At 35.6% G+C, this 24496-nt stretch overlaps 1 protein-coding gene across 9 annotated transcripts in view; it reads right to left on the bottom strand.

Annotated features, from left to right (window-relative positions):
• Ppp2r2a (protein phosphatase 2 regulatory subunit Balpha) overlaps positions 1-24496 on the bottom strand; it is a 65804-nt gene that overhangs the window by 25534 nt on the left and 15774 nt on the right. For 4 of the 9 annotated variants that reach the window (XM_071610591.1, XM_071610592.1, XM_071610589.1 and 1 more), the window contains 3 exons: positions 12379-12517; positions 11394-11512; positions 1693-1790 (listed from right to left, as the gene is read on the bottom strand). In XM_071610591.1, the coding sequence (XP_071466692.1) occupies positions 1693-1790; positions 11394-11421 (126 nt within the window). In that variant the 5' untranslated portion in view covers positions 11422-11512; positions 12379-12517. Of the gene's footprint in view, positions 1-1692; positions 1791-11393; positions 11513-12378; positions 12518-17781; positions 17893-24496 lie in introns of those variants that run through there. The other 5 variants (XM_071610590.1, XM_071610595.1, XM_071610596.1 and 2 more) reach the window with 5 other exon arrangements.

Here is a 24496-nt window from a genome sequence, read left to right as displayed (position 1 = left end):
GTGGGGCGCCACATTAAAAACAAATAAACAGGGATGGAGATGTGGCTCAAAGGGTAGCGTTCGCCTGGCATGCGTGGGGCGCTGAGTTCGATCCTCAGCACCACATAAAAATAAAATAAAGATGCTGTGTCCACCGAAAACTAAAAAATAAATATTAAAAAATTCTCTCTTAAAAACAAAGATATTGTGTCCACAACTAAAAAAATATTTAAAAAACCCAAACAAAACAAAACAAAAAAAAAAAAAACACTTTCAAGGGCAAAGAACGTCTATAGGAAGGCCTGCTCTAAACTAGAATAAAATTAACACATTTTGGTTATCTAACACAAAAGGCAGCAAAAAACATTGAAAAGACTAATAAGCATGTCAGAAGTTCTGGTTTCTGGTTGTTCTATTTAAATCCTAACTTTCTCACTTGCAATAAAGGGAAATTGTAATGACCTCTAAGGTCCCATTTCAGCTCTTCAGTATTTCAAGATACCTATGGTCAAGTTTTTAGTTGCTTGAAAACAGTAACAGAAAACTAATTACCCCCTTCCCACCAGACCATTCTTTGTCAAGCAAAGCTTGAGTCTTATTTATCTTATTCTTCCAATCAAAAAAAAAAAAAATTAAATTAAAAAAATAAATAAAATAAAGGAGACATATTTAGTGTTTGTGCATCTTCTAATCAGACACTATTAATCATTTCTTTTAAAATTAAATTACCTACCTCACTGGGGTGTTGTGAGGATTAATTCATTAGTGTTTGTAAAGCACTTTGAGATCCTCAGGTCAAAGGCGCTATAGAAGTGCAAAGTAGTAGTATTATTACTAGATTCTTTGCTTATTTAAGGAATTTCACAATCCTTTAAAACCTGTGTTGATTTAGACATCTATTTGTAAAAATCTATTATTTATCCATATTACTTTAAATTCTTTTTTAATATTATAGATAGACAGGGGTAGATGTTTCATAACAATTAATTTTAAAGGTCAAACTCTAATCTACAAATGGAGGGAGAGTTGAGGAAAATCCAGTGTGACAAATTTTGTTCAGCATAAAATTTTAGTAAGAGACCCTGTCAATCAGTGTGCCTAAGGTGAAAAACAAAGCAAAACTGCACTTTAATCATAGATTCTACAATGAGAAATTCCTTTCTTTAAGAGGAAAGGAAACAATATCCAATCAACTCGCTTTAAAAAGCTAGCACTACCCTTGTAAATTATTTACATGCATATGCGTGCAATTGGCATTTAAACCTCTACATTTAAATCACATACTAACAGTTTTAGTATGAACTAATATCAAAATAATTGAGCTGCTTTTTTAACTAGCCTCCCACCTTCAATTACATAAAGAAAACTAAGCGCTGAGAGGAGGTCAAAGCAAATTTGCTTTATGGAATTAAGAGAAACCCAAGGGTCAAAGCTTCTAAACTGGTTAAAATCTTGGATTATTCAACCACTCCACCCTCTTTTCTAACCAAATCATTTTACAATTAAAGCTGTTGTGTTTTTAAAGTGAAACAACACACATACATATACACACAAAGCTAAGAGAACCAGAATATCTATATATTGAACGTTCTACTCAATACATAAACACCTCTTCTTAAACATTCCAACATCCTCTGTTGAGCTTCTCCAGTGCAACACAAGCTCCAGTTAAGATGGAACTGAAAATCAGATATTAAATTTTTAAACACTTACCTCCTGCTCCTGTTGAAAGATGACAACTCTACCACCTTTATCTCCTGTTGCTAGTAATTCTCCAGAATGATTAAATTCTACTGTAGAAATTATATCTGCTGTATAATTAGAACAAAAACAAAAGACATTAGTTTGTTTTCCAATTCACTAACTTCAGAGCTGAGCATGTTTCCTGACAAATTCCAAGTCTATGTATCAATTCACCAACAGAAACAATGAATTTTAAGTTCTTTCAAGTATATTTTAATCCACTAAAAAAGAAAAAAATCCCCCATAGTAACCAACTTAAAACTATTTTAACAAACAGAAGCACAGCGAATAATAAATTAATGGTTTATTAATATTTTACTAAAATTTGTGAATGCAAAGAAATCAACAACTTCTGTAACATTCTATGAGAGAATGATCAAATACAAAATAATAGTTATCTTGCTAATCTTCTAACTATATATCTTTGAGAAACTTGGGTTTGCCTGATTTTGGGATGCTGAGGATCACAGCCAGGGCTTCAGGCATGCTATGCAACTGCTCTACCATACTCCCACACCCAAAAATGACCTATAAAATATTTAAGGCAGCTATTACTAGAATGAGGGTAAAATTGAAAATGTAAAAATAATTTCAAATGGAACTGTAATAGTCATAAATTCAAATTTTATCCTCAAAAGTTAATAAACAGAACTTACTTAGAATTCTGAACATTTAAACAACTCAAGTCAAAAGAAAACTATTACATACACAGGATTAGGCTGATAATATAAATTTAAGAATAATAAAAACTATCAATATTTGGGAATACCTTAAGATTATTTAAGCAACTATAAAATGCTTTTAAAAGGCAAACGGTGATACAACAATGTTAGAGTCTTAAACTGAACTTCATGCTTGGCCCAGTATGACAGGATACACATCAACTGAATTCTCACAAACCACCAACAATTAAATGCCAAAGAAAAATAACAGCTTTTAAAAGGAGAATCTTTCCTAAAAAGATTTATTAAAAAATGCTATTTTGAGGGGCTGGGCCTGTAGCTCAGTGGCAGAGCGCCTCACTATCATATGTGAGGCACTGGGTTCGATCCTTAGCACCACATAAAAATAAGCAAATAAAGGCAATTCTGTCCATCTCCAACTACACAAGAAACTTTTTTAAAATGCTATTTTGTTATAGGTACAGTTCAGTAGTAGGGGGATTGCCTAGCGTTTGTAAGACCCTGGGTTTGAACCCTAGTGCTGCAAAAAGAAAAAGGAGGGTATTTTACAATGGGAAAAAAATAAAAAATCCACCCTATATTAATCTTATAAAAAAAATAGTCTAATATGGGGTTAATAAACAGAGAGAACCTCCTCTCAGAATAATTACTTTCTTTTGGGGGTGGAATGGTAACTGTTGGTGATGGTGGTGGGAAAGACAATATCAGCATCACTGGTTTAATTTTTACCTCATTGTCATCCCTTTTTGTCACCTACCTTCTCTATTTCTTTTTGCAGAATAGGACACAATCAGATAGCCAAGGAAGGGCTCAAACATATAATGAGCTCATGTTAAAACTCAGGTGAAACATTTAGATAGTATATAGAAATGATAATTAAAAATAACTACGGTATATTAATTGTCCTTCACATTCTTTAAATCCTTCAGTTCTTGAGAGTCGTGATACTTTACAAAGATACTCATTGATTTTATAAATTCCATTTGAGAATTATGTTCCAAATAAATGATTTCAATGAAACAATCATGTACAGATATAACTGTATTACTCTACATATATATTTTAAAGAACTACACAATTAAGAAATGTAAGAGTAACCCACAGTCACAGGCTGGAAAGCTATGGTCCACTACCTGTTTTTTTTTTTTGGGGGGGGGGGTGGTACCGGGGATTGAACTCAGGGGCACCTGACCACTGAGCCACACCCCCAGCCCTATTTTATATTTTATTTCAGACAGGGTCTCACTGAATTGCTTAGTGCCCCACCATTGCCAAGGCTGGCTTTGAACTTACAGATTCTCCTGCCTCAGCCCCCTACAATGCTGGGATCACAGGCGTGCACCACAGTGCCTGGCTTACTGCCTGTTTTTGTAAATGATATTTTACTGGGACCCAGCTCAATCTATAAGTAGTTGGAGACTGAAGATTTACTATCTGGCCATTTACAGAAAATGTCAACCCTTGTTTGTGCATCTGGACACTGACATTAACAAATATGGTTTGTATGGATACAAAGACAATGAACTAATGTCAAAGAAAACAATTCACAGGGACATGTACAACCATGATGTACATGTGCTCGATATTTATATACAATTCTACTATTAATCTTCATAACACCACTATAACATAGATATTATTTTCAATTTAGAGAAAAGCAAAGGGATGCTCAGACAAAGTAAATAACTTGCTGAAGAAAAATACACATAACTATTAGGCTTCAGAGCCAGTATTCAAATTTAGCAGGTATGAACAACTATATGGATAAGGAAGCAGCACAGGATTTTGCAAATCACTGAATGATGACCAGTGGAATAATATAGAAATGTTCAGTTTATTGCCTCTTTTTCATTATTAAAATGCCTGTGTTCAAGAAAATATTTAGAATTAAACATCTTTATACGACTTACTAATGACCACAAGCAACTACTGCCTATTCCCTACAGTAAAGTTTTGAGTACTTAATTCAGCACCTGCTACATTCAAAGCACTGGGTGATACATGTTCTAAAGTCTACCCTCCTAAAGAGGCTTACAAGAAAGAACTAGAGCCACAATAAATAAACAGTTTAAGATTAAGTATACATTTAAGAAAATCATTATGAAGTACAGGACTGAGTAAAGAGAAGGAGTAAAAGAGAGTGAGCCATATATCGGCTCCAGGAGTATAATAAAACAAAATAATCAATTGTGAAATAAAGTCTAAGAAATAAAGAACTTGTAAATACTTAAATAAGCCTCCCCTTTTTAAAAATAAAAACAGGCGTACACACACTACTATCCAGCTACACTGTTAGCCCCAACCTTTCATACCTGGAAGGAAATTCATTTATTTCTGGATAGACTGAATCTTTAAAAAAAATAATAATAATAATTTATTTCCCATAAAGCTTAACCAGGCAATCAGTCTCCTCTAGTTTTGAATGAGAAGAAAAGTGAACAGAATATAGGAAACAAGTGTTTTCAGACAATGGGCACTATGGCGCATAGGATTGCGAGCCCACAGGAGGAGGAACAGAAACCGAGCCCTAATATCCACTGCAGCTTACTGACTGGAATGAGCTTCCAAGACAAGGTAGTAAGTCAGAAAAATCCAGAGACCACCAATCTCACTGGGTCTAGAGACAGAAACTAGGAATTTTGAGAAAGCTGAAGTAGCCAGAAGGATGGGCAGAGTAACCCAAAGGATAGATACTGTACAGAGAGTTAGAGGGATCTACCTTGAGAATCTTGGGCTGAACATGGATCTGGGCCTATGTGGAGCTTTCCTAAAAACCTTAAAATAAAAAATAAAAAAAGATCTGACTAAACTCAAATAATTTAACTATGTGCTAGAAGAAAATCCAATATTCAATATATTCAACAGCATAAATTGACCATGTCTGGCACCCTACTTAAAATTACCTGGAATGTGAAGAGGCGGGAAAATATGAACTACAACCAGAAGAACACCCAACAGAAACAGAACCTGAAATGGCACAAATGATGAAGGTCCTAGTAGATAAGGATCTAAAGCAGCAATTGGAAATATGTTTCATGTTCAAAAATGAAACATGAATGACAGAAATTAAAGATAAAAAAGACAAAAAAAAAGGGGGGGGGTGGTTGTGGTGGTGATGTGGCTTCATGGCAGAGCACTTGCCTAGCATGCATAAGGCCCTGGGTTCAATCCCTAGAACTGTCCCCTGCTCCCACAAATTGAAAAGTTAGTTGGAAATGAAAGATTTGAAGATATGATGACTAGGATTCATAGACCAGATACTATAGCAGAAAAGATGACCTTGAAGACCTAGTTATAAAATAAAAAATGAATGATGTAAAAAGGAACAAGGGGGAAAAAAAAACCCCTCAAGACCTGACTTGTGGGATGACATCGAATGTTCTAACATGCATCCCTATAGCCTTGGGTGGAAAAAAACATGGGAAACATTTTAAAAAATGATGACCAATATGTATATAAATGCTCAAGCAAGATGATACTCTATTCTCTACTATGTAAGACAACTAACACAAAAGGGTTAATACATATTCTAAGTGCAAGCTTATACTGGCATGTAGTAGTGACAAATGAAAGCCTTTTAGCAGCCTTGAATTGGTGATGTGACTTTGCAAAATTGTGAAGAACTCTGTAAAATTCCAGTACTTCAAATATAATCTTCCCTTGTTTACACAGTAAGCTATAGGTTATCCATTAAACCTATACCCTCTGCTTACTCCAAAGAAACCCTTCATAATAATATTATATAGTAATAATATAGGTTTGGATTTCAGGCTTAGAAAATTTAAAATTTTTTTCCAGCATCATGAACATTTTTTTTAAGAATATTCTAAGTCATGGAGACCAAGGAACAAATTTATGGTCCTGCAAACTGCCACACTTGGACCAATAATGTCCCCAATAACTGACAAAATTGTTTTTTTTTTTAAAAAAAGAGGAATTTAATAGTAAAAAAGGTCTTTCCTATTATATGTATCAATTAAAGCTAGGTTTAAAAATTCAAGTCATAAATCTTTATATGCTCAAAGATTTTTCTTGATAATTTCAGGGTTATTAAGAATAGAGCTGACAAAAATCTAGAAGGTTGACACACCCCCTTTGTGACTGACAAGATTAAACAAGGAGAGAAAAGTAGATGGGACCAGGGAGGGAAAAGGGATAGATCCTAAAATGATGAATGATAAACCAGGAAATTTATATCAATATAAAAAGTATACATTTCTTCTGGATGTTTTACTTGTTACATTCAGCAATAGAAAAGACTCAAAGAATTCTAATTATAAATTTTAAAGACCACATTCTCTAATTTAAATTAATAAAATTAGTTAAAAATTAACAACCACACTGGTTCTAACCAACCACTTGATAACTATAACTTTTAGGGAAGACAAAAATCAGAATTGCAATCAAAGTATTTAAAAAATACAATGGTCTCTATAAACTAATCAACTTATAAAAGAGGAAAGAAAAAGAAAGGCTTGAAATCCCACTATTTAAACATAACCACAGGTAATTAATTAGTCTCTTAGCAAATTCATGCAATTAAAAATTAGTCATCAGATATTTATATACAAAGCAATTTTTGTAGGATCATTTACAGTATGAGATTATCATAAGTCTTTAAAATTAACTTTAAATACTTTACAAGTAAATTGTATAGAAAAAAAGAGTCATCATCCTTAATCTCACTTCTAAGAGAACCACTATTATTTTAGTGTGTATTTTAACAAAGGCTATCCATGTATATGCATAGAATAAAAAATAACAAATTAACTTTTATCTAGAAGATTGTCTACAATGTCACTGAATTTTTAAAAAGTTACAAAACATGTTTGATACTATTTGTATAAACTAAAATAAACAAGGAATTACAGAATAGTTACCAAAGTGAAAGCCATTAGCACAAAAATAACCTTGATGATCTTTACAAAGTGAATAAAAGTAATGAGATATCACTACATGCTGTTCAAATACTAACATGAAAGAAAAACGGGGTAATACCCAGTGCTGTGTGGAATTACGGGAACTCTCACCTAATGATGATAGGAATGCAACATGGCACAATCATCCACTTTGGGAAAACATAACTTCAGCAATTTAAGTTAAATTTGTTCTGTGTTCACCCAAGTGAAATAAAAACTAATGCTTACAAAATAATCTGGATGTAAAAAGAAATCTGGAGCTTTGTCATCACCCAACACTGGAAACAACCCAAATGACCCTCAACTGGGGAATAAACAAACAAAATATGGTATATCCATACTTTGAGACAGCACTGAATAATGTAAGTAGGAACAACTACTCATACAAGCAATAGCATAGGTGAATCTCAAAATTCAATGTGCTAAATGAATGAAGCCAGATTCAAAAGGCTATATATTCTGATTCCATTTATATGACATTAAGCATAAGGCACAACTAAAGGAAGAAAAAACAGATCAGTGGTTGCAAGGGGCTATTATACAGGTGGAATACTGGTCTACAATGGGGCCTGGAACTTTTTGTAGTTTGGCTTTGGTCTTGATTGTGGTGGTAGCTAGGTTTTTGTGAATGCTTGAAACACTGTGCACTAAAAAGGGTGAATTTCACAATATGTCAACTATACCTTAGGAAAAGAACACCATCTTGACACTGGAATCTCATCCCCGATACCCTAAATCCTAATCTGATGTTTTACTTACTTGTTACACACTTCTTTCCTGATTTAAAACCTTCAAGGGTCCTCTAAGGATTATCATATTTTTAATGGGCTGCTTGGCATTCAATCTTCTCTGGATGCGTTACGAAGCATTCAATACTCTTGAAACATTATGTCCTGAAGTTAAACTACTAAAATAATCCAAAAAAACTGTCAATGCATAAAAATGCCCATAAAAATGTCTTTAAGTTCTCTACAGAGTTAGAAACCTCAAATGTTCTTTCTCTGTCGATACCCTTTTGCCCTAATTATTCCTGAAATCTGCCTCTCCTTTTTGCCTCTTTCCCCGTCTAAGCCCTGGTTTTTCACTAATCCTCAAGTAAGACCAACAGGACACAAGATAAAGTTACAGCTCTGCTTCATGTCAATTAATTTTTATGATCTCCAAGTCTGTTTGGAGACAGACTGTCTTCAGAGGATTTATCTTTCACGGAGCATATGCATTATCTAGACACTTAGAACACATGAGGCTGATAAAAGCAAATAAGGCCCGGAGAGAAATAACATGCTCTTCCTCGGAAACTTCTAGTATGGATAATTAAAAGACTTGAAGGGATAACACATTGGCAAACGGTGTGAAACTACCTATGACTACAGATCTCCACTAGAGAACCTATAATTCATGAACAATGGTTCTTTAGTGAAAAATACTTTCAGTAAGTTTCAAGTCAATCAATGATGAAATGGGAATGGAAGGAAGACAAGGAAGCAGAACACTTTCTGCTCTAGCAGAAAACTGCACTGCTGGAGGACAAAACGCTGATGCTAGAGATTCTTGAATCATTTACCAGGACCCTGCTACATTTGAGATGGGATTTGTGTTACTCTCACTTCCAAGGGCATGCCTCCCCATGATCCAAGGATCTCCACTAGACTCTACTTCTTGCTCTCTAGAGAGAGGGTGTACTAGGGATTGAACCCAGGGCCTTGGGCAAATTAAACACACTCTATGCCCCCTGCCCTAGGTGCCCACTCTTAATGGACACAAGGCTCTGGAGACCCAAGCTTCCAAAACACTCTTGGGATATAAATCACACTCAAACTAGAGCAGGTGTTTTCTCACTTTTATACAGAAAAGTTAGAAACAACTGTGCTTTAAGTAGTAATATATAGACTATAACAGAAGTCAACTGTTATGGAATAAAGCTACACAGCATAAGAGTTAACCAAGATGAATCTTTCTCCATAAACTTACTTTAACATAGTCTTAGATTTACAGAGGAGTTGCAAAGATGGTACAGTAAATTCCTGTATATACCCCTTCACCTAGTTTTCCCCACTGTTTATATTTTGTATTACTATGGTAATAGTACAAAAAAAAAAGGACCCAATACTGGTCATTATCATTAGTTTTTCACATTTATTCACATGTCACTGGTTTCCCCCTAGTATCCTGTACTTCTGGGTTCTCATCAAGGGTACCATATTACACTTAGTCCATTATGTCCTTCCTCTCGTCTGAGAGAGTTTCTCAGACTTTCCTTGTTTTTGATGAGTAAGTAATGGTCAGAGACTTTTAAGTATGTACCTCAATTTCGGACCATCAGATGCTTTTTATCACCACCACGACATAACTTTAGGTTTCTGGCAGAAAGACCAGAGTAGAGGACCACTTGTATCACAGCATTATTAAGGGTACATCCTATTCACATGATTTATTGATAATAATCCATATCATCTGGTCAAGGTATCCTTTGTCAGCTTTCTCCACCATAGTTACACACTCCCAATATAATGTACTCTGGAAGGAAATTGCTAAGCACAGCCAACATTCAAGGAATGGAGGGTTTAAGCTTCACCTTTTTGAGCAGAGAGTACCTACATAAATTATTCAGAATTTTTTCATATTTGAAACTTATCTCTTCCTCCCCATTCATTCATTCATCTGTATGAACACATAATACTTATTTCATATTATAGGTTATAATCTAATACTATGCATTTACTGTGTTTAAATTGTTCCAGATTTGGCCACTGAGAGTTCTTTCGCGTTGGGTACTGGAATCCCTTTCATAGGTCTCATCCTTAGGTTTTTTTGTTTTTAGCATTTCTAGAACTTAAAAATATTAACTTTGACATATTTATAATATTACCACAAACATTATTTAGTCCTTCATTCTAGTTTCATACTAATTTTTAAGAACTGAAGTCTCTAAGTTCTGAAGATTACTATAAATATACCAAGAACAAAAGTAATAACTACAGGGCTGGAGTTATAACTCAGTGGTAGAGCACTTGCCTTGCACATGTGAGGCACTGGGTTCAAACCTCAGCACTGCATAAAAAAGTAAGTAAAATGAAAGTATTGTGTCCATCTACAACTTTATACACATACACACACACACACACACACACGCGCATATGTAAAGTAATGACTGTAGTAAGTTAGGCCCATAACTAATTCCTTGGTGTATCTGACCATCACTAAGATTTCTGTTCTACAATACATTTTTCATGTAGTCGGGAGGGTTTATATATATATATATATATTTAGTTATAGGTGGACACAATATCTTTATTTTTATATTTATGTGGTGCTGAGGATCGAACCCAGTGCCTCACGCATACAAAGTGAGTGCTTTACCTCTGACCACAACCCCATCCAGAGGAGGTTTTAAAAATTAAAAAACTACACGTGTTAGCTTACCTACATGTTTTCACTAAGAATGCAACTTGCATTTCCTACTAATCTATCACTTGTTCTTTTCTTTTCGGATGTTGGGGAGGTAAGGATGAGAACATGGCAGATATACAAATCACCTTTGTCTCTGTCCAATTTAAGGATGCACCCTCAAAACATTCTGATATATAATAGTATAGAAATCAGATTCTCGTATGTTCTCATTTTGATCTGGTTTGTTTCAACACTAGAGCTCTCATTAAGAAATATACTAGTTTGTTTTGGCACATGATTCATTTTCATTATCTTTTCACTGGCCCCAGAGCTAATTATAATGATTAACTCAAATTTCTTCTCATAGGCTCATTTCTCCCCCAAAGTAAAAAAAAAAAAAAGTTTTTAGAGAGAATGCATTTATAAATGCTAGTTTATTGCTAAAGGGACCTACCTCCCTGCAGACCTCTATGATGCTTTTACCACTGTGGACCTCTAGAGGGAGCTCAAAGTTCTTGTTATTTCCCCCCAAGGTCAGGATACTCCTCCCACAACTATGTGCTATGTTCAAGATTTAAGAATATTGTATTATGTCACCCTGAACAGTAAATCAAGTTTGTGCCATCCCTTTAGAAATTTTTCCCTCTCAAAAGTGAATAAGGCTTATTAATCTATTCACCTGCTCTCGGGAAGCAGGCCCCAAACATTTCTTCCTCTCCCTTCAACAGACTCCTGTGATTTCCTCTTCACACTTTTCCCAGTTGGCACTGATAGGACATTCTTCCTGTACCTGAGAGGCTGAAAGGAGGATAGTAGTAGGTACCTGAGGGTAGAATTTCCCTCCTCTTAGTTTTAGTGCAGCAGTGAGTGTGTTCCCACCTTCTTCACGTTATGGAGTACACAGAATGCAATGTTTGTATGGTATATTATAAAGGTAAGATGAAGCTGCTTGCAGTTGCCCAGGACCCACTCAGGCACCCATTCCCAAAGGCTGAGAGCATACCTTCATCTAAGTATACCTGTTAACACATTCTCAGGGCCACATCTGTAGGAAATTGGCACAGGGAATGCCCTAAAGTTAGACTAACATGGGTCCCATACTTCACTGTTGTCTGTATAACCTTAAGGAAGTAATTCGGCTTCTTAAAGACTGTTTCCTCATCTTTAAAAACCCTTCTCAGAGTTGCATTGTGAGCTAAATAAGGAATAAATGTTAAGAAATAAGCCTTGTATGACTTACATGGTATAAACACAGTGGTTAAGTGACTTTGCTACTGAAAGCAAAAACAAAAGCCTGTCTCTAGGCTTTGGGTCAATCTAGCCAAGGTAAAGCTCTCCAAATGGTCCCATTTAGTTCATGAGAGTCCAAGGCTAAAGCTCAAGCAAGCAACTAGTATTAGTTGCCTTGCTTTGCTGCCTCTTTGCATGTAGATTTACAGAGGCCTCAGAGAAGATCACATACTATGTGTCTCTTGGCTAAAACATCACCTCAACTTCACTATGATTTCCAACCACATCATGGAGGTGTAAATACTTAAGGAATAAAATAAGTGCTACTGGCCTTTTTAAAATAGACTTTCCTCAATCTGACTCAGTAAACAAGAACATGTCATGTGATCAGCTCAACAAAGACCGCTGGCTATCATTGCTTAGACAGAACCTACATTGTAATGTTGCCATGAGAGTCAGGGTCCATAGGGTAATTTCCAGAGATGTGTTCTGGAACCAGTCTCCCTTCTTTATAACTTGTTCCTGGATAATCTGATATCATGTTTGGATAAAATGGAATGGAACCATACCCTCCTGCAACAAAGAACAGAGAGATAAAAAGTTGCTAATACATTGAGTCTAACAGACAACAAGCCTGGGTGTATAACTGCTATATAAGTTAGAAGGAAGAGCTATAAATTGACCATTCTAAAACTGAAGTTAGTTATCATCATTAGATGTTCACCAACTTTTAACTGGCTCATAAATAATTCCACAAAGCACATAAAGTTGTTTAGTGTCCTATCAAATATAATGCAAATGGTTTCTCATGAAGATTATCCAAACTAGTACTACACAAAGGTCCTGCATCTATTTATCTTATTGAAAAAGTTTTATAACAAGAAATGATATCCAGTTATTTATACTAGCCAAAAATATTTAAACTATGATTATTGTGGCCATGCTATAAAACTTAGAACATACTCCACTGTCCATTTGTTTTGGTAGTCACACCCAACAAATTTGTTTTATGATAGGATTCTCAGGTTCCCCACAAACTGGATAAGCATCAGAATATCTGGAGGAAAAGGCTAGAGACTTTTAGGTATAAAAAAATGTTACAGACCTTATTCCAATGGCAAAAATCAGCTTTTTTTTTTTTTTTAAACTAAGAAGGGAGATTTAACTAAGAATAATCCAAAGAAATGTGTGCCTTGGAATACAACTAAAGTGAATTAGGAATAGAGAGCAAGTGGAGGAAACAACTGGAGACCCATCTGGAGTTACTCCAGAACTCTGATAAGGAACAAGAGTGATCTGAGTCAGTAAAATGCAATAATATCATCAGTAGCAGGCAACATTAAAAATGTACTCCCCATGTTAGTATTTGATCTCACAGACAACAACCTAGATAAAGCTGGTTTAATTAATATACCCACTTAGAAGATGAAGAAACTAAAGCAGACCAGGTGCAGCGGCACACACCAGTAATTCCAGTAGCTCAGGCAGCTGAGGCCCTAGGCAACTCAGCGAGACATAAAAAAAGGGATGGGGGTGTGGCTCAGTGGTTAGGCACCCCTGGGTTCAACCCCCAGTAACCCACCCTCCTTAAAAAAAAAAAAAAAAAACTAAAGAAGAGGTAGCCAAGCAAGGAAAAGTGGTACACACTGTATTCCCAGCTACGTGGAAAGCTGAGGCAGGAAGATCCCAAATTCAAGGCCAGCAACTTAAGACTCTATCTAAAAATAAAAAGGACTCATAGCAAAGTGCCCCCTGGTTCAATCTCCAGCATCAAAAATAAACAAATTAATTAAATAAAACAAAGACAAAAGGGGGCAGAATTGAACGAATTTTAAAATACACATACAAAACAATGTTTGATCAATCCAAAAGAGTATGTCAATTATTTCACCAAGTCTTAACAAAAAGGAATGCCTTATGTACTTTTAAAGAAAAAGAATTTTAGTCAATAAATTATTTTTGCTCATATATTTTTTTTTTCTTTTGGTACCAGGGATTGAACTCAGGAGCACTCAACTACTATACCACATCCCCAACCCTATTTTGTATTTAATTATTTAGAGACAGGGTCTCATTAAGTTACTTGGTGCCTCACCTTTGCTGAGGCTGGCTTTGAACTCATAATTCTCCATCCTCAGTCTCCCTAGACTGTGGGATTACAGGAATGTGTCACAGCACCCAGCTTGTGCATCTTTTTTAAAAAATCATTTTCCTCTAGTTCCGATGAGTTAGCTCAGATGATTTCCTCATTTGGTTTGTAACTGTACCTAAACTGCAATTCACTGTCTCCAATATACTTCACAAACAATTGTAATCATGTTTTTCAAATGATTTAGAAAGTATTTTCACAGGATTCCACTTTGTGAGATGCAATTTCTATTCCATGAATCTCAATGAAAAAGAAGATTAAGTACTACTAAAGTTTTTCTCACTTAGGCTGTTTATTCTTCTAATTCTCAAAACTGATCTTGGGCTGGGATGTAGCTAAGTGGTAGAGAGTAGAGTGCTTGCCTCTAGTACTGCAAAACAAAACAAAGCCTGATCTTGGGACTGGAGGTGCAACTCAAAAGTAGAACACATAAGGTTCTGGTTCAATCCCCAGCAAAAAAAAAACCCCAAAATCCTTCCCTCAAAGACACTGCTTTTTACAAAAATTTCTAAATTTTTGTTTATTTTACTTTTTAAAAACAATGGTGCCAGGGCTAGAACCCAAGGCCTTGTACGTGCTCGGAAGATGCTCTACACTGAGCCACATCCCTAGCCCTATTTTTGCTCTAAGCATTATGTACTAGACATTATTCCTGGGTGCTGGGATACAAGAGCAAACAGGAGAGCCAGGCATGGTGGTACAAGTTTATAATCTCAGCTACTTGGGAGACTAAGGCAGGAGGATTACAAGTTGACCTACCTGGGCAACTCAGTGAGGTCTAGTCTCAAAAATATACAAACAAACAAACAAACAGGGCTGAGATGAAGCTCAGAGGTACAGAACTCCTGTTTATATTCTCAGAACTGAGGGGGAGGGGAAGGTGGAAGGGGGGGAGGCACATAAAACAGACAAAAATCTCTGTCTTCATAGTTTATATTCTTGTGATGGAAAGAAACTACAAACAAATGAATAATAAATACCAAATATGTCAAGTAGTGCTCTAAAAATATAGACAAAAAGAGAAGAGAAAGCCTCTATGAGGAGGTTACTTAAGCAGAAGCCAAAGTTAAATAAGGGCAAGAGAGAAAGAGGATAAGCCAACTAAATGTGTTAAAGGAACAGAGAGAGACTAGGTAGAAGTAAAGTTGGCAAACTTGATAAAAGCAAGAAAGTCAAGAAGACTAACATAAAACAAGAGAAATGATAGTTAAATGAGAGTGGAGCCCCTGGCCAAGGCCAGACTGTATACAGCATTGTAGGCCGCGGAGAAAAGACTGTGAGTTGTTCTAAGTGTGAAAAGAAGCCACCCGAGTATTTCTAATCTGTTTTAAAGTGACTATCAGGCAGGGTGCAATGGGATGCACCGGGGAGTTGAGGGGGTGAGGAAAGAAGACTACAGTTCAAAGCCAGCTTCAGCCACTAAGTGAGGCCCTAAGCAACTCAACAAAACCCTCTCTCTAAAAAAAAGGGCTGGGGATGTGGCTCAGTGGGTAAGTGCCTCTGGGTTCAATCTCCAGTATCAATAAAAATAATAATAAATAAAGTGACTATCAGTTGTGTGAACAAGTACAAAACTGGAACCATTTCCTTAGGTTACTACTGTAGCTTAAGAAAGAAATGAGAATGGTCAGGATAGGACAATAGTCACAGACAAATGACTTCAGAATACATCCTGAAGATGGCACTGCCAGAATTTGAGGGATAAAAGTTAAAGTTTCAAGGCTGTAAAAGCCTAAGGAGGAGAATGGTAGTGCCACACACTGAAAAAGACACAGGAAAGAGCATGTTTGGGGCCAAGGGTAGCTTAATATTCCATTTTCACATCTTTGGTATAGATTTTGACTGGATGTGCAAGTACAAATGTCATACAGTAGAAGCTAGATAACTTTGAAAGCCATTTAGGGAAAAGAAGATATAATAGGATATCATCAATTTAATGAAAACATTTGACATTTTAAAGGTAATTTACTAGTGAGGGTAGACAAAACCAAAAATTTGGTCTGAGGATTAAAGCTTGAGCTCACCTATATTTAGCAGATGAAGAAGAACCAGGTAGCAAGGAAATGAATGCACAGGAACTGCTGGTGCAGTAGGAAGAATATTTCTGGAAGCTAGGCAAAGACAATTTTTCCAAAAGGAGTCACAGATAAAGGTACTGCTCCAACAGTCTGAAATTTGGTTTATAAAAAGGGCACCTTCTTACTATCTGCCACAGATGAAGACTTTCCCCTACCTTTATATGCCTTGAGCTATTCTGAGAAACAGGATGGAAAGAGTTAAAACAATTTTGAAACTGACTCATCATGCTAACTTCTCTGCTGGATATAATGAGTAGCAGTCCCCAAACCCCGAAAAGTACCTGAGTGATATTCTTTGAGTCACTAAAAGACTAAAAAAAAAAAAAAAAAAGCCACTTTGTCCTGCCTATGTAAAGGACAACTTCACCTAGTTATCATTCTTAGGTTATAAATAATTTTCCCTCAGAGTTCTTTGAATGCCTCTCTATCATCTTTTAACACAGCACTGTCCAACTTCCTATGACAATGGAAATGAACTTACTTTATTTAATTTTAAGTAAAGTAAAGGTTAAGAGCCACACATGCTTCATGGCCACCATACTGGACAGAATAGTCCTAGGATTTAATTACAGAGGACATATAATCCTAACCTAATACACTTTCTTTTGCAGGTATTTGCTTCTTCACTGCATACACGCACTACTTCTATATGCTAAAATTCAAAAATCCATTGTTATTCTAAAGTATAGATATCCTTTATTTTGTCCAGTCTTTACTTATCTGTTAAGAGAATAATATTAAAAGGACCTATCACATAGGGGTTGTAGGGAATATTGAATGAGTTTCAACATGCCAAATAGTTGGCAAAAATAAGTGTTCATAAAATGTCAGCAGCATTCCATGCGCCTTTTGATCTGTTGTCTTTGACTTAGGAAATTTTTTTTACTGTTTTTCTGACTTTATCTTTTATCTGTTTGTTCTGGCCTCTCATACTGAACTTTGTTATATGCTGGACAAATTTTGTGTTTCTTATAGTTTTGTTAAACTTTTCATTTTTTTTCTTCCATAGTTGGGAATATTTCTAACATTCTGCAGCTACCTGCCTCCAAAAAGTCAACAGTCAAGAATCACACATTTCACTCAAATCTTTCCTGCTCTACCCATCCTGTTAAATGCCCATTAGCCTCCTGGAAAACACTGGGTTTTTCCTTAAATTTCAACAGTTTTTCTTGTTTTTAGCACTAAGTCTAATTCATAGGAAATCACTTGCTCATACTAGTCATTTATTTTACACTTCTGAATCTGTCTCTATCATTTTGTGTATGTATCCTCAAAGTGAAAGGCCCATGTTTATGTAATATTAAGAATTATACTGGGTTCAATCTGAAAACATTAGAGCTAAGTTCAAACCTTTCAGACCTAGGAGGAAAAATATTTACATTATTACACCCCATATAGTATTGGGCAGCTTAACAAATTATTCAAAAGGTAGCAGCCTAACAAAACATTTATTATCTCATAGTTTCTGTGGAATTTCTGTCAGGAATCTAAATGTGATTAAGCTGGGATCTCCAGTTTAGTTTCTCAGAAGGCTGCAGTCAATGTGTTGAGCTGAACTGCTGTCATGTCAAAACTTGACTGGATGGCGAAGGATCCATTTCTAAACTTACACATGTGACTTTTGGCAGGCATCAGGTCTTCACTGGCCGCTGGCCAGGGACATCAGTTCTTCGCCATATGAACTCCACAGCGAAGCTCACAAAAATTAGAGCTGGTTCCCTCAGAGCAAGTGAAAGAAGGCAGTCCAACACAAGCCAAAGGCTTTTTGTAACCTCATCTCATAAGAGACTTCCCATCACTTTTGCCATACTTGCAGATCCAAGGGAGGGAATCACATAAGGAGATGAATACCAGAAGGCAGTATTTCACTGAGGCCAACTTAGAGGCTGCCTATCATACTTCTCGGTCGGGTTATAGATCCAGTAATAAGTATGTGGCCAGGAAGTAAGTAGTACTGTAAATCAAAAAAGGCAGCTTCAGAAAAGTTTCAAATCTGTGCTTCACAGTTAAGAATCTCTTTCCTGCCAGCATGGGTAGCCAATTCCTTTCTGCTGGTCATTTCCCCCTTGGTGAGAGTTATTCTAAGCTGTGCAGTTTTTAATTCCTGCTTCCAAATACAAAACCTTACATCAACCAACTGCCCTATGGAGCACCCTTTAATTCTAACTCTCACTATTCAATATAGGTCCTTTTTCTTACTCCCCAAGAGGGCTTCTCAACCACATAAATGAACACTAAGGCAGTTAGCAATGTTGCCCCTCAACAATTCTCGTTTGTACTATTTCCTGCCAAATTCTTTTCAGCTTAGTTTTGGCACTCTTCCAGGGTTTCCAAGGATACTGAACTCTCCCCATTATGCTTGTTGGTCATTTCAGCATGTGTTTGTCTGTTTGTTTTAACACATGGGCTTGGATCACCATCCTCCACCAGAAATCAACAGTTATTTGTTTAAGTAAGGCACTTTACACATTCTTTAAAAGACTTTGTTTGAATAAATATGGTAGGAATAAAATGGTAGTTTTCCTAGCCACACAGTTCAATTCTATTGTTGGATAGAGCAAAGATGTTTTAATCCACACCATCAATTTCCAGGATATTTTCTTCTATAGTAACCATTGATTTCTGAAAAAACTTCAATGCCACTAAAGCTGTTCAAAACATTCGTTTAAACTTAGTTTGAAAAATTCCTAAATACAAAACTTAATGAGCACAGTAACATTTTACAATGTACCTACAGCTGTGCAGCAGGATTAACAAATCATGCACTGATGTAAAACCTACCCAACTACACGCCTAGCAGTGGAAACCAACCATAAGAATACTGATAAGAGGGACAAGAAAGGTAGAATCAAATGGCAATAAATGTTCTCTCTGAAACTGACAAAAATGTATAGCCAGCTAGATAACCAGAATTTAGTTTGTCCTCTACCGACGAATACTTAGGAAACAGAATTAAGAAGGTTATCAACACAAATACATCTAACAGATGGCTACCACACAGGACCTAACCTACCCAAGTAGTTATACTGTACAGATACAAGTACAGTAGAGTGTCAAGGGTCAAACATGATCTCACCAGATTTCTAGGTGATATGTCAAAGGGCAAGCATTTTAGCAATTTGCTCAAACAATAAGGTTATTTGTTATCTTCACAAAGTTGAAAAACACAAATTAACACACCAAAACAGTTGCATTTTACATAACAATGAACAACCTTAAAAGAGAATTAAGAGAACAATTCTACTTACAAAAGCATCGCAATGAATAAAGTACTTAGGAATAAACTTATCCAAGGAATTCAATACTGAAAAATTTAAAAAAAAAAAGCTGCTAAAAGAAAATGAAGTCACATTAAATGAAAAGACATTCTATGTTCATGTATTAGAAGACCATCAAATTCTTATCAAAATCCTCAGGACAACCACCCCAATTAGAAAAATCCACACAATGGATTCTACCATGAAACAGAATACAGAAATAAACTCACATAAACGGTGGAGTGATTTTTGATACGGTTGCCAAGACCATGAATAAGAACAAAAGATGCTCAACATAATTAACCATTAGGGAAATGCTAAATCAAAACCACAATGAGATAATACTTCATACACATTAGGATAGCTATTTTAAAAAAATAGCTATATTTAAAAAAACAAAAAAAAAAATCAGTGTTGGAGAGAATGTGAAGAAAAAACTATAACCCTTGTTATTGCTAAGTAAGAATTTCAAATGGTGTAGCTGCTTTGGAAAACATTAAGATTCCTAAAAAAGTTAAACAGAATTACTGTATGAAGCATTAACTGTACTTCCAGGTACACACTAAAAGAATTCAAAACTTGGACTTGAACAGATATCTGAACTACAATGTTCAGAGCAGCACTAGCTAAACAGCCAAAAGATGGAAGCAATGAAAACGTCTACCAACAGATGAATAAGCAAAATGTGGTACACATGAATGAATTGTATTCAGTCATAAAAAGGAAATTCTGATTTGTGCTACAACATGGATGAACCTTAAGAACATTAATGCTAAATGAAATAAGCCAGAACAAATAATGCATGATTACACTTAACTGAGGTACCTGGAATAGCCAGATGCATAGTAAGTAGAACTGGGTTATCAGGGGCTGGAGAACAGAGGAATTGGGGTGGAGGTGAGATTATTTAGGAAGATGATAAAAGCACAGACAGCTGTACAACAATGTATATGTATTCAATGCTACTGAATTGTACATTTAAAAATGGCAAATCTTGGGGCTGGGGTTATGGCTCAGTGGCAGAGCACTTCCCTAGCACATATGAGGCACTGAGTTCGGTCATCAGCACCACATAAAAATAAATAAATTAAATAAACACACTGTGTCCATCTACAACTAAGAAATATTTTTTTAAATGCAAATCTTACCATAATAAAAAAAATGTTATCTCACATAAGAAGTTCCAATAGGACACAGAAATTCAGGGTTAGTTCACTGGCTTAATATTAAAAGATCCAGGTTCTTTTATATCTTTATATCCTGACTAAAGATAGTTACAGGGCTGAGAACTAGGGTTGTTACTGTGGGAAAAGTGAGATACAAATATAGAATGGGGAAGTTAGGATGGACCCTGTGGTATTCCATCTAAATTGGGTATCAGCATAAACTGCTATTTAAAAAATTTTAGTACAGAATATTCCAATCATACACAATAGTAGATAGAAGAGTGAAGTGACATATTCACAAAAAAATGAGCTCATCACTCCAGAAAAATTCCTGGAGAATGCCAGGAAGAACACAAGCTGATTCTTTTGACCATGCAGAAAATTACATTGAAAGGTACAGAAAGAAAAGAGTAATGGTAGATTAAAAAAATAAAATAAAATAAATAAGGTGATTACTATTTACATAGAGAAAACGATAGCATACTAGAAAATAAAATCATAACTTATTTAATAGCAACAATAGACAGTATTTCTATGGACATTAATAACATCTATTCTTGCATTAAGTTTCTATGGCTGCTGTAATAAATGAGCACAAATTTGGTGGTTTAAAGTATCACAAATTGATTCTCTTACAGCTCTGAAGGCCAGAAATTAAAGTTCAAGTTCCACCAGGATAAAGCCAAGGTGTAGGATGGGCTGGTTCCTTCTAAAAGCTCTATGAGTGAATACATTTTCTTGCTTTTTTTTTTTTTAAGCTCCTAGAAGCCACCTGCACTTCTCTGGCCTGTGACCCTTTCTTGCACCCCACTCCAACCTTCTGATGCCACTGTGACATCTTCATTTTCCCTCAAGTTTCGTGCCTCTCTTTCAGAGGCCCTTGAGATTACACTGACGGAATGGTCAGACAATCCAAGATAATCCTTCTATCTCAAAATCCTTAATTTACTCAACATTCACTGGTTACAGGGATTACAATGTAAATATCCTTTAGGAGGCCAGTGTGCAGTCTACTATAACTCTGCACACTGGTTTAAATAATAAAAATGGTATAATAGTATTGACAAAATGGCATGTGTCGGGGAAGGGGGGCAGCAGGATAGAGCTCAATTTTTAGCTACCACTAAAATATATGTGGATATAAAAATTGGTATGTTAAAAACAGCTATATGAACACAGTTTAAAAATACTGGAAGAAACCACTGAAAAGTCTGGGAAGTTGATGCAAGAATAACAGCAACAGAAAACTTTTTAATTTTTTTTTAAGTTGTAGATGGATAGAATACAATTTTTTAGGTAGCACTGAGGATTGAACTCAGTGCCTCACACATGCCAAGTAAGCACTCTACCACTGAGCTATAACCGCAGCCAACAGAAAACTTTTAATTTTTCTTTTAAGCATTTTGAAACTGACTTTGAAAAACTACGTACATGAGCTACAGTAGTAAATAATCAACCCAAAACAAAGCTTAGAAGGCTGAGAAGGAAAGAGAAATCCTGACTTTGAAAGGTATTTCAAGGTTAACAAAACAAAGAGAACACAGATAAAAATTAAGGTTTCATTTCTTAAATTCATCCTTTTCACAATGCTGGGAATCAGGTATATTACTAGCAAAAGCAAATCTTTACTTAGTAATCTTGACCTGCACAAACCCGAAATACAAACACAAATTTAATATAATAACAAGAGATAGCTAACATGTAGTAATACGATATAAAACACTTTTAATGGTTAGCATGAAGCTCCCAAGGGCATGTTTATTCATTTATTGAACAATGTTAGCTGATATAAGAATAGCACAATAGATCTACTCAGTTTTATCAAAAATGCTGAGTGAAACAATTAAGATATGACCTTACTTGGACTACCTTCTCCTTAAAAAGGATAAGCTACTTGGTAGCTCAAGGTGCTGTCTACCTGCCACCAACAAGAGCAACACTCATTGGGAACTGGTTAGAAATGCAAAACCATAGGTTCCATCTTGGATATAAATACACAAGCATAAACTGCATTTTAGCAAAATTCTCAAGACGTTCAAATGTTCGTGGGTATGAGAAAATTTGCTTTCTATTCTCCTCAGGTTCCTGTATAATTTTTGAAGTGCTCTAAATATTTATTGGCCTACTCAAAAGTTCTAGTATAGGACTGGGATCATCACACAAACAGCTGAGGAAAGGAAAGAAGGTACTTACTGAAAAAATATTTCTAATGTAAAGAATTTACACGCATTCACAATGCTGCCTTATATAGTAAAAGGAGTTAAGAGGGTTTCAGAACCACAGGAGTTAAGGAAGGGTCAATACTTATACCAGGTTTCCCTGACAGCACACCTTCTGATGCTCTCCAGCCCACCCCTAACACACACACACACACACACACACACAAAGAGAGAGAGAGATAGAGAGATGGATGGGGGGAGTGACAAAAAAGGACCACACTTAACTCCTAACCAAACCAAGCCAAATGCTATTCATTAATTCAATACATATTTACTGAAAATGCCTATCAATGTGCCCCAAACCCTCCAAACAATAAATTAATCTGGATTTGTGGACTGAAATGAGCTTTTATTCTGTTGTCAAGTCTGTTAATCTTAATCAGGCATTAAATAATTACAACACTCAATTTTCCAAGTGCTCAGTATGTGCTCAAACTAAGCATTCATGTCCATTTAAACATTTGACTATCAAGGCAAGCACAATTACCCTAGCTCACAGGTAAGAAAACTGGCACAAAGCAATGCTCAAATGTTTGTTTCCTTAGACTGCCTACCCACCATCACTTCACTTATAAATCTTTTCCTCGCATATTATCTCCCAGACCCAAATGATTCTTCTTGGAGTCTCCACACAACTTCCCTCAAAGAGAATGCAGAATTCAAAGGAGGAAAAAGAACTGATACTACAAATGAATAAGAAAAAGGCAAGCACCACCAAAGAAAAAGAGGACAGAAACAGTTCTACACACTTAAACAAGCTCAAATAACTGGAAAATATTTTTCTGACTAATACATACTGTGCTTGGGTATTGTCAAGGTCTGGAAATGAACACTGCCCCTTTGCTGCTGGAGGAAGTGAAAAATCAACCCCAATTTGAGGCAATTTGGCAATATATACCATAAACCATGAAAAGATGATGACACCTTTTAGACCCAAATCCCATGCCCTTAAATATATTCTTAAGTAATAAGATTCTCACAGGATATTCATCATAATATTTACATCAAAAATCTTAAATCTAAATTACATATGCCAGATAGACATCCAGTTAAATAATATAGCCATTTATCTTCTCAAATAAATTAAACTGAAAAAAATTATATGTAACAATTATACATAAACTATGCACGTTTGAGAAATATACAGTCACAGCAGAAAAAAACATTATAATGGAAATATCTAGCCTTATATGTTAACAGATGTCATCTAAAAAACGGTGAAATTATGTGATTTTATTTTTCACTTATATAGTCAGGAGAACCAAGGTTCTTTGGCTCTTCCACTCACTAACAATATGACCTTGGGCAAATTACTTTATCCAAGCCTCAATTTCCTATACTATAAAATGAAAGTACTAGTTTGTCTTCAGAGACTATTTGAGATCATTAAATGAGATAATGCATGTAAAGCACTTGCACTGAGACAGGTGGTTAGCTCAGTTTCTTGAGCACTCAAACATCTTATGCTTTCAATCAGAAAGTTACTTTTCTACTAGAGAATAAAAATTCTTAAGATTAACAAATTACTGCATATCAAGAATTTAATGAAGGGGCTGGAGTTGTAGCTCAGTTGGTAGAGTGTTTGCTTTACATGTGTGAGGCACTGATTGGATCCTCAGCTCCACATGAAAACAAATAAATAAAATAAAGGTATTGTGTCTGTCTAAAACTAGAAAAAAAATT

This window comes from Marmota flaviventris, chromosome 3, assembly GCF_047511675.1.
Source record: "Marmota flaviventris isolate mMarFla1 chromosome 3, mMarFla1.hap1, whole genome shotgun sequence".
In the NCBI taxonomy this organism is placed as follows: Eukaryota; Metazoa; Chordata; class Mammalia; order Rodentia; family Sciuridae; genus Marmota; species Marmota flaviventris.
This window is presented reverse-complemented; position numbering and strand designations above follow the sequence as displayed.